General features: G+C 40.7%; 1 protein-coding gene across 1 annotated transcript; it reads right to left on the bottom strand.

Annotated features, from left to right (window-relative positions):
- Window positions 1-3,571: 3,571 nt before the first annotated feature.
- On the bottom strand, window positions 3,572-15,010 carry LOC122540626. Its single transcript, XM_043676598.1, has 6 exons — window positions 14,859-15,010; window positions 12,865-12,951; window positions 11,394-11,540; window positions 6,948-7,145; window positions 6,317-6,438; window positions 3,572-3,942 (listed from the first exon to the last, which is right to left on the bottom strand). The coding sequence occupies exons 1-6, from the start codon at window positions 14,991-14,993 to the stop codon at window positions 3,747-3,749; spliced, it is 885 nt and encodes a 294-aa protein (XP_043532533.1). The 5' UTR covers window positions 14,994-15,010; the 3' UTR covers window positions 3,572-3,746.
- Window positions 15,011-15,108: the final 98 nt, after the last annotated feature.

Here is a 15,108-nt window from a genome sequence, read left to right on the forward strand (position 1 = left end):
GGTGTAACTACGGAAGATGGACTGTTCTATGTAGCCAACAAAGAGACAGGCATAGCTGGGGCCCATACGTGTGCCCATGGCTACCCCTTTGGTCTGGAGGAAGTGGGAGGATTCGAAGGAGAAATTGTTAAGGGTGAGGACCAGTTCGGCCAAACGAATGAGAGTGTTAGTGGAAGGGTACTGTTGGGGACGTTGGGAGAGGAAAAAACAGAGGGCTTGGAGGCCCTGGTCATGGCGGATGGAGGTGTAGAGGGATTGGATATCCATGGTGAAGATGAGGTGTTTGGGGGCACCCCCACCCTCCTCTAGCTTATCTCTCCACGCTTCAGGCTCTCTGCCTTTATTCCTGATGAAGGGCTTTTGCCCGAAATGTCAATTTTACTGCTCCTTGGATGCTGCCTGAACTGCTGTGCTCTTCCAGCACCACTAATCCAGAATGAATTTCCCCATTGTCTGTTCGCTGTACTGTGACATCTAGGAATGGCAGTTTGTTGTTGTTATCCTCCCTTTTAGTGAATTTTATGCCAGTAAAGGTATTATTGATAGTCTTGAAGATTTCCTCTAATTCTAGGACAAGCCAAACAGAGACAGGCACGAAAATTCCGAGGAGCATGGCATTCCAACCGGAACTCCATCAACAAAACATTGAGTTAAACCCCATCTAGCACCCCTGAAAAAAAGAACAGGAAATTACATCACCACAGGAAATGACATCACCAACCCAAAGAAATCCAAACATCTAAATGAAAAGCAGGAATTATCAACAGTGCTTTGCCCGGAGTCCCACTGAAGATGTTACCTAGTAGGGTGACGAAACGTCTGGAAATGAACCTTCCAGCTGAGCGAGCAAACCTACATCCGGAAAATGAGGTGCTGTTCTTCCAGCTTGTGCTGAGCTGCACTGGAGGACTGCAGTAAGCCTGCGAAAGAGATGTTGACCAGGGAACAGGATGGTGTGTTGAAGTGGCAGGCAACTAGTAGCTCAGTCTTTTTTGCGGACAGAACGTAGGTGTTCTGCGAAGTGGTCACCCAGTCTATGCTTTTTTCCCAATGTAGAGGAGACCACATTGTGAGCACTGAATGCTGCTGAGCTTTTCCAGCAATTCACTTTTTGTTTCTGATTTCTTGCATCTGCAGTTCTTTTGGCTTTTTATTCAGTTAGGACTATAATCACTGGAGTTTATAAGAGTGCGGGGCAATCTTAGAGAAACTTAAAATTTTAGGAGGACTCGGCAGAATAGATGCAGGAAGGGTGTTCTCAAATATGGAGTTGGGGCAGAGTTTAAGGATGTGGGGTGGATCATTTTAGACTAGATTAGACTCCCTAGAGTATTGAAACAGGCCCTTCAGCCCAAAATGTCACACTGACCCTCCGAAGAGAAACCCACCGAGACCGATTTCCCTCTGACTGATGCACCTAACACTATGGGCAATTTAGCATGGCCAATTCACCTGACCGGCACATCTTTGGACTGTGGGAGGAAACTGGAAAATCTGGAGGAAACCCACGCAGATACGGGGAGAATGTGCAAACTCCACACAGACAGTCACCTGAGGCTGGAATCGGACCCGGGGCCCTGGCGCTGTGAGGCAGCAGTGCTAACCACTGAGCCATCATGCCACCCTAAAGATCACTAAGATGAAAAATTTCTTCATCCGGAGAATGTGAGCCTGTGGAATTCTCTTCCACAGAAAGTAGATGAGGCTAAAACGCATTGTTTTCAAGAGTTAAGAATTCATCTAATCTCTTAAGAGTTTGAAATAGTTCTTACGGCTAAAGAGATGAAAGATTATGGGGAGAAAGCAGGAACAGGATATTGAGTTGGATGGTCAGCCATAATCAAATGAATACCAGAGCAGGCTCAAAGGGCCGAATGGTCTACTCCTTCTATTTTCTGTGTTTCATTGTCATTCTAGTTGGTTTATGACTGCCCCTTAGGGAAAGAAATCAGCCATCCTTACCTGTTGGAGCCAACATGTAACTCCAGACCCTTAGCAATTTGGTTGATTCGTAAATGCCCTCTGAAATGGCTTAGAGAGGCAAGGCAACAAATTCTGACTCTGCTATACAAGGATAAAAGGATTTGTGCTCTTGATCACATCCAGTTTGTAACCCAGACAAACAAAGCTGAGACCAGACAAAAGGAAAACAATCATTTGTGGCAAGAAGTCTTTGTGTGATGCACAATCTAGATAAAAAGCAGGTAACGAAACACAAAATTGCTCATATGAGTGCTAAAGATTGACTTTATTTGATATGATGTTCTGATTGTGACCTTGAACTTTTAACGGGTATTCAGAGTATCCTTCAGGTGCGACAACAAAAGCAATGTTGCAGATTACTCATTTACAACTGCACAGTATTATTATGAATTGCAATTGAAAGCAATTAAGTAATCACTGTTAATCTTATTTTAAAAGCACCTGAGGAAATTAAAATAAATCTTCAAGAAAACCTGTAAGGATTCAAGTTAACTGCTGTCTCTCACTAAGTGCAAACTATTTCAATTAACTGTTTTGAAAAAGAAACTAAACACACAGAGCAGTGTGATAATGATCCACAGAAAAAGCAGTCACTCAGTTCAAAGATTTATCAATCCTCTGCAGACGTTGCCAATACTTCTTGAGGAAAAGATGAATTAGGTATATAGGAAGAACAAAACTGCTCATAATAATAACAATACCTTATACTTATATAGCTCCTTTAACATAATAAAACTTCCCAGGCGCTTTACAGGAGAGATACAGAATTTGACACTGAGCCACATGTCAGTTGATCTAAAGCTTGATAAAAGGTAGTTTGGAAAAAGTGTTTTAAAGGAGAAAATGAGTGTGTAGAAAGATAGAAAAGTATAGGATAGGCACTCCAGAGCTTAGGGCATGGGTAAGGAAGTCATAGAATTGTAGAGATGTACAGCATGGAAACAGACCCTTCTGTCCAACTCGTCCATGCTGACCTAATATAGTCCCATTTGCCAGCATTTGGCCCATATCTCTCTAAACCCTTCCTATTCATATACCCATCCAGATGCCTTTTAATTGCTGCAAATGCACCAGCCTCCACCACTTCCTCTGGCAGCTCATTCCATACACACATCACCCTTTGCGTGAAAACATTGCTGCTACCAATGTTGCAGAGATTAACGTCGGCCTGCTCAAGAAGCCAGGTTTGGAGCAGCACAAATATCTCAGAGTGTTGTAGGGCTGGCTTTAATGTGCAGGTAGGTTGCTTTTGAGTGCTAGCCTTTAACTTTCAAAGCAGGAGACCTGAGTAAAATCTGTTTCACTCAGAGGGCATTGGGAACCTGGATGTCACTGCCTGTGGGAGTGGTAGACTATATCTCAGAATCCCTACAATGTGGAATGAGGCCATTCAGTCCATTGATTCTGCGCCAACCTTCCGAAGAGCATCCCACCTATACCTAGTACCTCCTATCCAATCCACTGTGGCCAATCCACCCAAACTTGCTATTCTTTGGACTATGGGATGAAACCAGAGTGCCCGGCAGAAACCCATGCAGACACGGGGAAAATATGCAAACTCCACACAAACAGTCACCCAAGGCTGGAATTGAACCCAGATCCCTGAAGCTGTGAGGCAGTAGTGCCTACCATTGAGCCACCTTGCCACCCATTTATGACTGGTCCCACTTCAATGCTTTTCCCTGTAGCCCTGCCAAATTTTCCTCATGAATGTATGATTTTACCAGGCGCAGTAGTACAATGGTAGGACATCAGGGAAAAGTTCATTTTTTCTTGCTATCTAATTCTGTTTCCAATTCTTCAATTTCCTTTAGGAAGGCTCTTTTCTTGGAGATGGACACCATGCTCCATTGCACCTTCTGCTCTGCGTCAAAGATTGCAGAGAGCTCCATGGTTATATTATCTATCTTCTCTTCAATCTCTTCCAGGTCCAGTTCTGATTTGGATTTGAAGAAAATTCTGCAAAAACATATGAATTTAATTTTACAGCTGCCATGCATTTTTTTTTAATTAATGAAGCTAAAAAAAAAACACAAAAAATAGGAGAAGGAGTAAGCCTTTCAGCCTTCGAACCTGCTCCACCATCTAGTATGATCATGGCTGTTCATCTGACTCAATCCCATGTTCCTGTTTTCCCTCCATCACCTTTGATCCCTTCAGCCCATGAACATTTTGCTTCAGTGGTCAGCACTGCTGCCTCACAGTGCCAGAGACCCTGATTCAATTCCAGCCTTGGGCAACTGTCTGTGTGGAGTCTGACTCGTTCTGAAGGCTTCCCTCTGGTTTACATTAGCTAGCACTCTATTGTCAAGATTTCACAATGTATAGATCACGATTCTGAATTAGTCAAGACCATGAGGCGATAACCAAATTTAGTTCCATTTCATAGAATCCCTCGAGTATGGAAACAGGCCATTTAGCCCAACAGGTCCACACTGACCCTCTGAAGAGTAACCCACCCTGACCCATTCCCCAACCCTATTACTTTATGTTTTCCCTGACTAACCAACACACCCCTGAACACTGTGGACAATTTAGCATGGCCAATTCACCTATGCTCCACATCTTTGGATTGTGGAAGGAAACCGGAGCACCCGGAGGAAACCTGCACAGGAGGTGCAAACTCCACACAGACGGTCACCCGAGGCTGGTATCAAACCCAGACCCCTGGCACTGTGAGACAGCAGTGCTAACCGCTGGACCACCATGCTCCAAATGATATTCTAATAGAACAGCACTTATCACAGCCATGGACTGAGAAATATGCCGTAGTAATGGAATGGATGAAAAGTATAATGATAACTGGTTAGAAACATAGGTTTTTTGATTATTAAGTATAACTCATTCTGTAGCACGTACATAGACATTTAAAAACATTTAAAAGATATAGATACATTTACCATTTTAAATTGATAAATTCTATTGCAAATAGCAGAAAAAATGTGCCAAAGGTGACACACATATGCTGGTAATTAAATTAAGGTTCAGCACAGATAAAAAGAATTGTAAACAATAGTCGCTAAAAGAAAGTCCAGAAAGACAAATGGCAACAACCTGGGCATGCAAGTAAAATGTTAATTACAGAAGAAATACTGGAATCACCCAACTGATAACAACAAAATTCATATCACCTGAATACCAATAGCAACCAGGGTGAGACAATACTCAAAGGCAAAGAAATAAAATATCTTTACTGATCATTGTTTAATGAAGGATTGAAATTTCAATGTATAAGTGAGAGATGGAAGGCGTTTAAACATTGATGATACAAAATATCACAACTTCATTATCATTAAAGGCTTTCAAATATTACTCCTCAGAAGGACAAATATATCTTACAAATTCAGGGCTTTGTAGTAAAACAGCTTTAATTGTTGATGATCGTTCTACTCTTAGATATTATGGGATATTTTATTTTTGGTTATTCTAAGATATTCCTAGATATTTTTGGATATTCTTGAACTGTTATAAATAACATCAGAAAGTACTGCTCCTTAGAATGCTGAAGATACATGTAGGTAAATGTTGATACCTGTTCTGAAGAAAAGTCATACTGGACACAAATCAATCTTATTTCTCTTTCCACAGACCTGCTGAGTTTCTCCAGCACTATTTTTTCCCCAGATTTCCAGCATTCATAGTATTTTGCTTTTATGTTAGGTTTGGCACTACATCTTTTGATAGATTTTGGCACAGCAGTGTGCTTATCTGCATAAAGTATATTACTTGTTCATTTCTTTTAATAAATTGTAAAATTAGTAAATCGGCACATGGAAGTTTTTTTGGTTACAGCAGAAATAAACCATAATCTCTTATTTTCTGTAGAGAACAATCCTGGACTCTGAAAATACCTGGGATATTTATAGCATAGCTAAGCATTATTAAAATTAAGCAGGCTAGTTGGAGGACAGTGACAATCTCAGGCAACTGCTTCTTCTGTTCAAACTCAAATCTTTAAATATTTGTGAAACTGACCAGCATGAACTCAGCAGCAGAATTTAGTTAAAAAATAAGTTCGTTCTAAAAATACTTAAAAAGCTATAAATCACTTCAGAAAGAGACATTAAATGTTTTAAGATCTTTTGAAGACTAATTCCTTGTTCCAATGGTGGCTTATTAAGGGATACACCAAATTATAATAAGATGTAGGAATATTCTATAATAAACTTGTGTTCACATTGTTCCAAATGATTTATTGTAAGAATGTATTCTGAATAAAGAAAATACTGAGTACTTATTGATATAGTTTAATATTTATCCAGACATTTCACAACGTATGTAAAGCTCTAAAAGTAATAGGATGCACATGTTAGTGAGTGCATTGATCCCTTACCCATTGTCCTTCTGTATTTCACTCTCGCTCTGCAGACATTCCTTTATTATGTCAGCTTGTTGGTCTTTCGATGGTGTCCCAGTTGTCTTGCTGTTCCAAGCTTCTGTGCGCTGCTGCAATTGCTGAAAAATACACATTGATCCATTTAGAAAGCACATGTTCTCAGTGAAGATTCTTAAAGATGAATCCAAATTGGAAGTCTTCCGATGAATTTATAAACTCCCTCCATAAATTTTCTTCTATACATTTGCCATTTTCGGTTACCTCACACTTTCCACTTAGATTATGATGTCTGAGATTTTGGAATTTAAGTGCGCTGAACATATGCATTTACCACACAGTCAGCAACACTAATCACAAAAGAGTTGTTATTTATTACGTTACTGAGTCTTTATAGGTTCTTGCTATGTGCAAAATATTTAACACTCAAACAGTCACTGCATTTCAAAGTACTTATTCATATGCAAAGAACATTGTGATGATTCTGAGGGCAATTGGTTGCAAGTCTTTACTTCCTTACTCTGATTGCTTTAGACAATTGTGGAGCTCAAAATTTCTCTAAATCAAGGAAAGAGTCAAACTAACAATGCACTATCTATATACTTAGAGGAAAAAAGTCAACAACTAATACCTCTGCAAACATTGTTAAGGCTTGTGAATCCTTCATATCGAAATTCAGTAAATCAGAAATTGCATCAGTATAGATTTCCAGGTCGAATTCTTTTTGGAATAATTTGTTTGATGTCGGGGCTCTTGGCTTATGTGCATTCATAGGAGGCAGAATCTGGAATCTGATGAAGAACATGTCTTCGAACAAAGTCTTCAACGCCTGAGATTAGAACACAGGAGGCATTTAATTTCAGATTTACTTGCTTGGGGAGAATGCAACAATCAATAAAGTGATTGCCTTTACTGTTCAACCTTTAATTTTTCAGGGAATGTAGGTGTCACTGTCCTTCAATTGAGGGGCAGGATGGGGCATTTTCAGAGGGCAGTTAAGAGGCAACCGCATTCCCTGGAGGAAAGCCAGTAAAAATCTGTGAATGATACATTTCCATTCCAACCTCACCTTGTAGACTTCAAAATGGAGCTGCAATAAGATCATTACTGAGTATTACTGTTTTTTCTTGTTGGGCTGCTGTGGATTTGGACTCATGGGCAAGATCACACAAAGATGGTTGATTTCCATCCATAAAGGACATTAGTGAACCGAATGGGGTTTTCTTTCAAACTGCAGTTGATAAAACCATAGAGTTCGAATCACTAATTGAAATTAAATTCCAGCAGTCACCATGGTGAGATTTTAACCGGTGCCTCCAGAGCTTGGCATCTGGATTACTAGTCCAATTACTTCACCACTGTGCCACCATCACCCTGAAAGGTGTTGTTATAACACGATGATTCTTTTTCTTTATCTGTTCATGGAATTTGGGCTTTGCGGCTGAACTAGCATTCATTACCAATTCCTCTTTTCCCATGAACTGAGGACTTGTTCAGCCATTTCAGAAGGCAGTTCAGTGTCAACCACATTGCTCTGGATCTGGAGGCCAGACTAAGTATTAGAACAAAGAAGAAGAACAAAGAAAATTTACAGCCCAGGAACAGGCCCTTCGGCCCTCCAAGCCCGAGCCGATCCAAATGTACTGTCTAAACCTGTTGGTCAATTCCTAAGCATTTGTATGCCTCTACTCCCCACCTACTCATGCATCTGTCCAGATGCATCTTAAATGAATCTACCGTGGCTGCCTCTACCACCTCTGCTGGCAACGTGTTCCAAACGCCCACCACCCTCTGTGTGAAGTACTTGCCATGTGTATCCCCCTTAAATTTTCCACCTCTCACCTTGAAAGTATGATCTCTGGTTAGTGAATCCTTCACCCTGGGAAAAAGCTTGTCTCTATCTACCCTGTCTATACCCTTCATGATTTTGTAAACCTCAATCAGGTCCCCCCTCAATCCCCTTTCTAGTGAAAATAAACCTAACCTACTCAACCTCTCTTCATAGCTAGCACCTTCCATACCAGGCAACATCCTCATAAACCTTCTCTGCACCCTCTCCAAAGTATCCACGTCCTTTTGGTAATATGGCGACCAGAACTGGACACAATATTCTAAATGCGGCCGAACCAATGTCTTGTTCAATTTTAACATGACTTGCCAGCTCTTGTACTCAATGCCCCGTCCAATGAAGGCAAGCATACTATACACCTTCTTGACCACTCTATCCAACTGTGCAGCAACCTTCAGGGTACAATGGACCTGCACTCCCAGATCTCTCTGCTCATCAACTTGTCCTAAGGATCTTCCATTCATTGTATAATTCGCTCTAGAATTAGACTTGCCTAAATGCATCACTTCACATTTGTCTGGATTGAAAGCCACCTTTTTGCCCAACTCTTCAATCTATCTATATCCTCCTGTATTTTCTGACAGTCCCTTATACTTTCTGCTTCTCCACCAATCTTTGTGTCATCTGCAAACTTGCTGATCATACCAACAGTGCCCTCTTCTAGATCATTTATGTATATTGCAAACAACAGTGGACCCAATACTGACCCCTGTGGGACACCACTGGTCACCTTTCTCCATTTCGAGAAACTCTCTTGAACTACTACTCTCTGTCTCCTGTTGCTCAACCAGTTCTTTATCCACCTAGCTAGAATACCCTGCACACCATGTGACTTCATTTCTCCATTAGTCTACCATGGGGAACCTTATCAAATGCCTTACTAAAGTCCATGTATATGACATCAACAGCCCTTCCTTCATCTATCAACTTGGTCATTTCCTCGAAGAACTCTATTAAGTTGGTAAGGCACGATCTCCCCCGCACAAAACTATGTTGCCTGATACTGATAAGCTCATTCTTTTCTAAATATTATTAGATCCTATCTCTTAGTACCCTCTCCAGCAACTTCCCCACCACTGATGTCAGGTTCACTGGTCTGTAGTTACCCGGAATATCCCTACTACCTTTCTTGTACAAGGGGACAACATGAGCAACCTTCCAGTCCTCCGGCACATCACCTGTATTTAAGGATGCCACAAAGATATCTGTCAGGCCCCAGCTATTTTCAATCTCACCTCCCTCAGCAACCTGGGATAGATCCCATCTGGTCCTGGTGATTTGTCCACCTTAATAACCTCTAGCATACCCAACACATCTTCCCTACTTATGCCAACGTGATCCAGACTAATCAAACTTCTATCTCTAATCTCAAGATTCATCATGTTCCTCTCCTCAGTGAACACTGATGCAAAGTAATCATTCAGAATCTCACCCATTCTCTCAGGTTTGGCACACAACCTTCCTTCATTATCTTTTAGTGGACCAATCCTTTCTTTAGTTACCCATTTGCTTCTTATATAAGAATAAAATGCTTTGGGATTTTCCTTAATTCTGCTTGCTAAAGCTATTTCATTACCCCTTTTAGCCTGCTTGATTCCTTGTTTAAAACTTGTTCTACTCTTCTGAAATTCATCCAGGGCCCGTTCTGTTCTTAGCTGCTTAGACCTTATGTACGCTTCCTTTCTCCTCTTGGCTAGTCGTACAATTTCTGCTGTCATCCACGGTTCACGAATCTTGCCCTTCCTATCCTTTGCCTTCAACGGGACATGCCTATCCTGCACTGCCGTTAACCTATCTTTGAAAGCCTCCCACATCTCAAATGTGGACTTCCCTTCAAACAGCTGTGTCCAATCCACATTTCGCAGCTCCTGCCTAATTCTGATATAATCGGCCTTGGCCCAGTTTAGTACTCTTCCCTGAGGACCACTCTCTTCTTTATCTATGAGTATTCTAAAACTTACAGCATTGTGGTCACCGTTCCCAAAGAAATCCCCCACCACAACTTCTACCACTTGTCCTGACTCGTTCCCCAGTACCAGGTCCAATATGGCCCCTTCCCTCGTCGGACTATTGACATACTGCTCTAGAAAACTCTCCTGCATGCTTCGTACAAATTCTACCCCATCCAGACCTCTGACACTAAGTGTATCCCAGTCAATGTTGGGAAAATTAAAATCTCCCACCACCACTACCCTATTGCCTCTACATCTGTTCATAATCTGTTTACCTATTTGTTCTTCTACCTCACGTTCCCTGTTGGGAGGCCTGTAATACAGCCCCAACAATGTAACTGCACCCTTCTTATTTCTCAGCTCCACCCATAATGCCTCATTACCCAAGACCGCCATAGTGTCCTCCTTTAGCACAGCCGTGATATCGTCCCTGACCAGCAATGCAACTCCACCCCCCTCTTTTACTTACCTCCCTGTCCTGTCTGAAACGTCTATATCCTGGAACATTTAGTTGCCAATCATCATGCCCTTCCTTCAACCAAGTCTCTGTGATTGCAATAATGTCATACTCCCAGGCACCAATCCAAGCCCTAAGTCCATCTGCCTTACACACTATACTCCTTGCATTAAAGTAGATGCATTTCAGGCCACCAGTTCTTTTGTGCTCATCTGCTCTCTGCCTATTCTTCCCTTTATTAATGCTATCTTCACAATTCTTACAGTCTCCAGTCTCCATCTCGCTGCCTACTCGTTTTCTCTTCTGGTTCCCAGTCCCCTGCCACGTTAGTTTAATGAACGTGGATTTCCTTCCCAAAAGGACATTAGTAAACCAGATTTTTTTCTTATTTACAATGATGGTAACATAGTTGCTATTAGGCAATTTTTAAATTCTAGGTTGTGGTGATTGGAATGAGGTTGACCGGGTGGATCTCATTGAATATGAGATCTTTGATTGGGGCTGTTAACTTGGACTAATCAGGGAACCCTAGTTCACAGACATACACAGGAGTTTCAGGGATTCTCCTCGTTGCAGGAATTGGCTCTGAGCTAGCTGGTTAGAGTCCATGCACCGTACACATGTAAATAACGAGTGACTTGGCAATGGGAAGCTGGCCTCCATGCAGTTATTTCATTTTTTTTTACTAAATTGAAAATTTTATTATCTACTGACAAGGGATTCAAACCTATGTTCCCTAGAACATTAGACTGGAGCTTTGGATGACTAATCCAGTGACATTACTGCTATATTACTGGCTCCCCTTTCCTCCAACATTACCTGGTGAAAGAGCTGAAGGAACAGAGGATTGGAGTCATCACTGAGCTCATCTGTGGCAAGGTGAGACAGACAGTGCACCAGAAGGACCGAGAAGGTACCCACAGATGCCAGCTGTTGTCTTCGTATAAACAATATTTTCTGAGAATGCTGAAAGAAAAAGTTTTGAACGTCACTTCATAGTCTTTGATGCTACATTTAGGTTATGAATTTAAGAAAATAGCATTTATTCTGTTTCTGCCTGTATTTTCTAATAAGCAAGGCTAACCCAATTTCTACTGAGTTGACACTAGAAGAACAATTCAACATTATCTTAAGATCAGCTTCGGAGAAACTGTTCCTGCTGCATCAACTGGAGTATTCCTCATCTTTCAGTACCTGATAGACAATGTGTGTGACAGCATCAATTGTGGGTATGTCTGTCCACTAGATCATCATGAATTGGGCTAGGATCACATATCAACAATAAAGGAAGATTGGACTGATTTATTCCTGTTAGATCAAAATCAGGTTTTAACACCATAGTAACTCTGGCCAAAAGTGTGTTATATCCATTGAGAAAATTGACAAGTAATGTAAATAGTTTGTCAGAGAATCTTTGCTATTATCTTTACCCCGTTTTTCTAATCAACCTGTTCGGAGACATTATTACACACCACCGGAGCAGGTGAGACTTGAACTCAGGTCTCTCAGTCTAGGGGTATGGACACTACTGCTGTACCACAAGACGGCATTTTCACTATTGTACAGAGATTTCCCTCAACTGCAAATTTGAACATTAAGGAGTTTTACCATACAATTTTGTGTCAGATAGCAGTATTTAAAATTTAGCAAAAGAAAAATTACTTCCTTTGTGTCTTTTCCTGATACATGATGCTTATATTTAACATGGACTGGATATTTGTGGCTCATGGTTCTACTGACCACAGTAGAATTTTCTCTTCCAGTTTCCTGTGGCACTGATCCCACCGGGAGCTTTTGAGGTCAGCTGGTAGGAACTCCAAAAGGACCTGTGGGCGCCAGAGTAACTATGGGCACATCTCCAGTGCCCACCCACACATTGCTTCCAAAATCTTTGGTACCTGGTTATTACTGACCAGGAATGCCCAGAATGCTTCCCACGACCTGAAATTATACCTTTTAACCCCACAAGAGCACAAGCTTCAGAAACATGCTTTTTCATTGTGGATTATTACTCCATCCCTTGTACAGAGCTTTACCCATCGTGCCGTACCCCACAACCCCTAACTCCACTGCTCCTCCCTGCCCCCCAGGTACACTGTTGCCCATTTGGAGGCTGGTACATCTCAGTCATCTCTGAGTTACCATGTGGGAGCCCCCAACATAGTAGGTCTGTGTCCCTAGATCACTCGAGTCTGATCACTGACACTATTGACTTTGTAAGGGATGGGATGAGGTTTCATCCCCTCTCAATTCCTGTTCATAAAGACACAAGTTTCACTGAACTACATACCTGATAAAAAAAGGAATTGCGGAAAGCATTGTGCGTGTAATTGTTAGCCGGCAAACTTGAGGCGAGAAGGATACCGATCTCCGGAGCCTTTAGAGAAATGTGAACACATTATTCTTCAGTTAGAGTAACAGCTAGCAATGATTACAGCAATTTTAACTTAAAGAGCCAGATAGAAGGTTTGTGGCACTCATTCACCCTTAGTTTAAGATGTCATCTCGCATTGTCCCACTGTTCAATAGACTATAAAATTGGACAGGGTCTAAAACCAACATCCTATCAATGCTACCCTGATCAATGACCCCCACATTCTATGAATAAAAAGAGGGAGTAATTGTTATTTTACCTACAGGAGAACAGAGCTAGTTATGGGGGGGGGGGGGGAGGGGGAGGGGGTTGATGTTGGCATAAATAACAATGTAAAATGTTCTAAAGAGTAAGAAAAGGTTTGAGAAAAGTACAAGGTCAAGTATGAAATATTGATTTGGTTTTCTTTACCATTGCTTTTGGAAATTGTTACTAAATGGATCCTGTTCTCTGTATTTATGCATGGAGCTTTGTTTGTAAGAGGATGGAGACTGTGGTGTCTGGTGCTTACGCAGGTTTTAATTTAAAAAAGGCATATTAACTCAGCAAACAGGACTTAAACAATGCCAAGGCTAAACTTAAAAGAACCATAAATTTTATGAAAAAGACCATGCAGTTGTCACACATCACAGTATTTGCCAATCTTAATTTTTCAGTTGGAACTAATTCCGTTTACTAATTTTATCTTAATGTCCTTATATATTCTTCCTTTTCAACTATCATATTTCACTTAGCAATGATGTTATAGGCTCTGTTTCAATATTAGGCTGTAATGCATTCCATGTTATAAAACTCATATACATAAAAATATTTTGAACTCCCCCTTTTGTTCTCCTCAGTCTATGCCACCTTGCTTAACCAATATAAGTAATCAATGATGTAAGTATATGATGCATTTATTTGAAAGTTTGGATTTTGAACTAGTGGCATGTGGGTTTGAGATGATGTGCCTGGAGGGGTGTAATGATTAACTTGTAGCTACTTCTGAAGCTATGGTGATTACTTGTGGAAGAAAAACTGAGAGAAATAGTTGTCGGCATTTGTTTATATTTGGAGAGTTATGCACTAGAAGGGTAGGGATTGATGTTTTTTTCTTTTGATTAGGGGCAACATTCATAACTTGAAGAAAGGTTTTGGGTTTCACTTTGGCAGGTTTTGCAGAAATCTTGGCTGAATCTGGATGTGAAATCAGTTGCTCTGAAGAAAGGGATGTAGTTTAGAACGGTTAAGAAGTTGGTTATCTCAGTGTAAGAAATTTAGTTTAAATATTTCAGACCAGAAATGTTTAGTTTCAAACCTGAAGGGATTATTTGAAGCAAAGAAAGTTTAAGCATATTTGTCGGAGGCTCTAAGAAGGGGCTATCAGATTCTCCAGTTGGAAATTGAAGCCAAAGTTATAATAGAATTGATAGAGAAAGAAATTCTCTGTGGTGCAAGTTGTATAAAGGAGTGTTCTTGGGATTAATGGAATTGCAGTTTACTGCATGTTTTGAAATCTTTAAACTTGTCTTATATGTAAATAGTTTGGCTTATTCTATTTTAGCATAATTTCTTTTGCATAATAAACTTCTGTTTATTGTCAAAACCAAATCTGTAACATTGTCTGCTTGTGATGCAGTGAAAGACTACCTCAGTAAAACAAAAGAACAAAATATGATCAATCATGCCAGATTGTAGTGCCAGATCCGACATGTCCACTAATAATATTTGCTGAGATCATAACAAATCTCTCAGCATTTGTCCCTTTCATCAGTTTGGAAACCATTATTAATCTTAGCTTTCCCTGTCTCAGTGAAAGAAATCCCATAAGCAACTGAACATGAAGACCGAGGAAGATGAATTAGTTTCGTTTTTGAAATCTTATAAGGAAGGAATGAATTTTGAATAAAAATTGCATCAGAAGCTCTTACATTGATTGATCTCTTCACTAGCTGGGCTACAAAGATTCCAAACCGATAGACAACCAGCTCGGGCACAGAAACCATCTCAAGGGACACTGGCACAAGTCTTCCTTCACATGTCCACTGGGCATCTGTAATATCCATGTATGGTCTGTCTGCTTCTGGAACGAAACAATACCTGATCTCAATTGACAAAAGTATGATTCCCAAAAATGTATTTAATCAGAAAGTACAAGTTCAAGGTCAAAATTTTTAGTTT

Source organism: Chiloscyllium plagiosum, chromosome 35, assembly GCF_004010195.1.
Source record: "Chiloscyllium plagiosum isolate BGI_BamShark_2017 chromosome 35, ASM401019v2, whole genome shotgun sequence".
NCBI classification, from domain to species: Eukaryota; Metazoa; Chordata; class Chondrichthyes; order Orectolobiformes; family Hemiscylliidae; genus Chiloscyllium; species Chiloscyllium plagiosum.

What these genes read in the sequence shown, in the direction of transcription:
- LOC122540626 (XM_043676598.1), bottom strand. Translation starts at nt 14,993, where the DNA reads ATGGATATTACAGATGCCCAGTGGACATGTGAAGGAAGACTTGTGCCA. An exon ending in GCAATTCCTTTTTTTATCAG is followed by an intron (nt 11,541 to 12,864) that starts GTATGTAGTTCA and finishes TTTTTCTTTCAG; the next exon opens with CATTCTCAGAAAATATTGTT. An exon ending in GAAATACAGAAGGACAATGG is followed by an intron (nt 3,943 to 6,316) that starts GTAAGGGATCAA and finishes ATGTTTTTGCAG; the next exon opens with AATTTTCTTCAAATCCAAAT.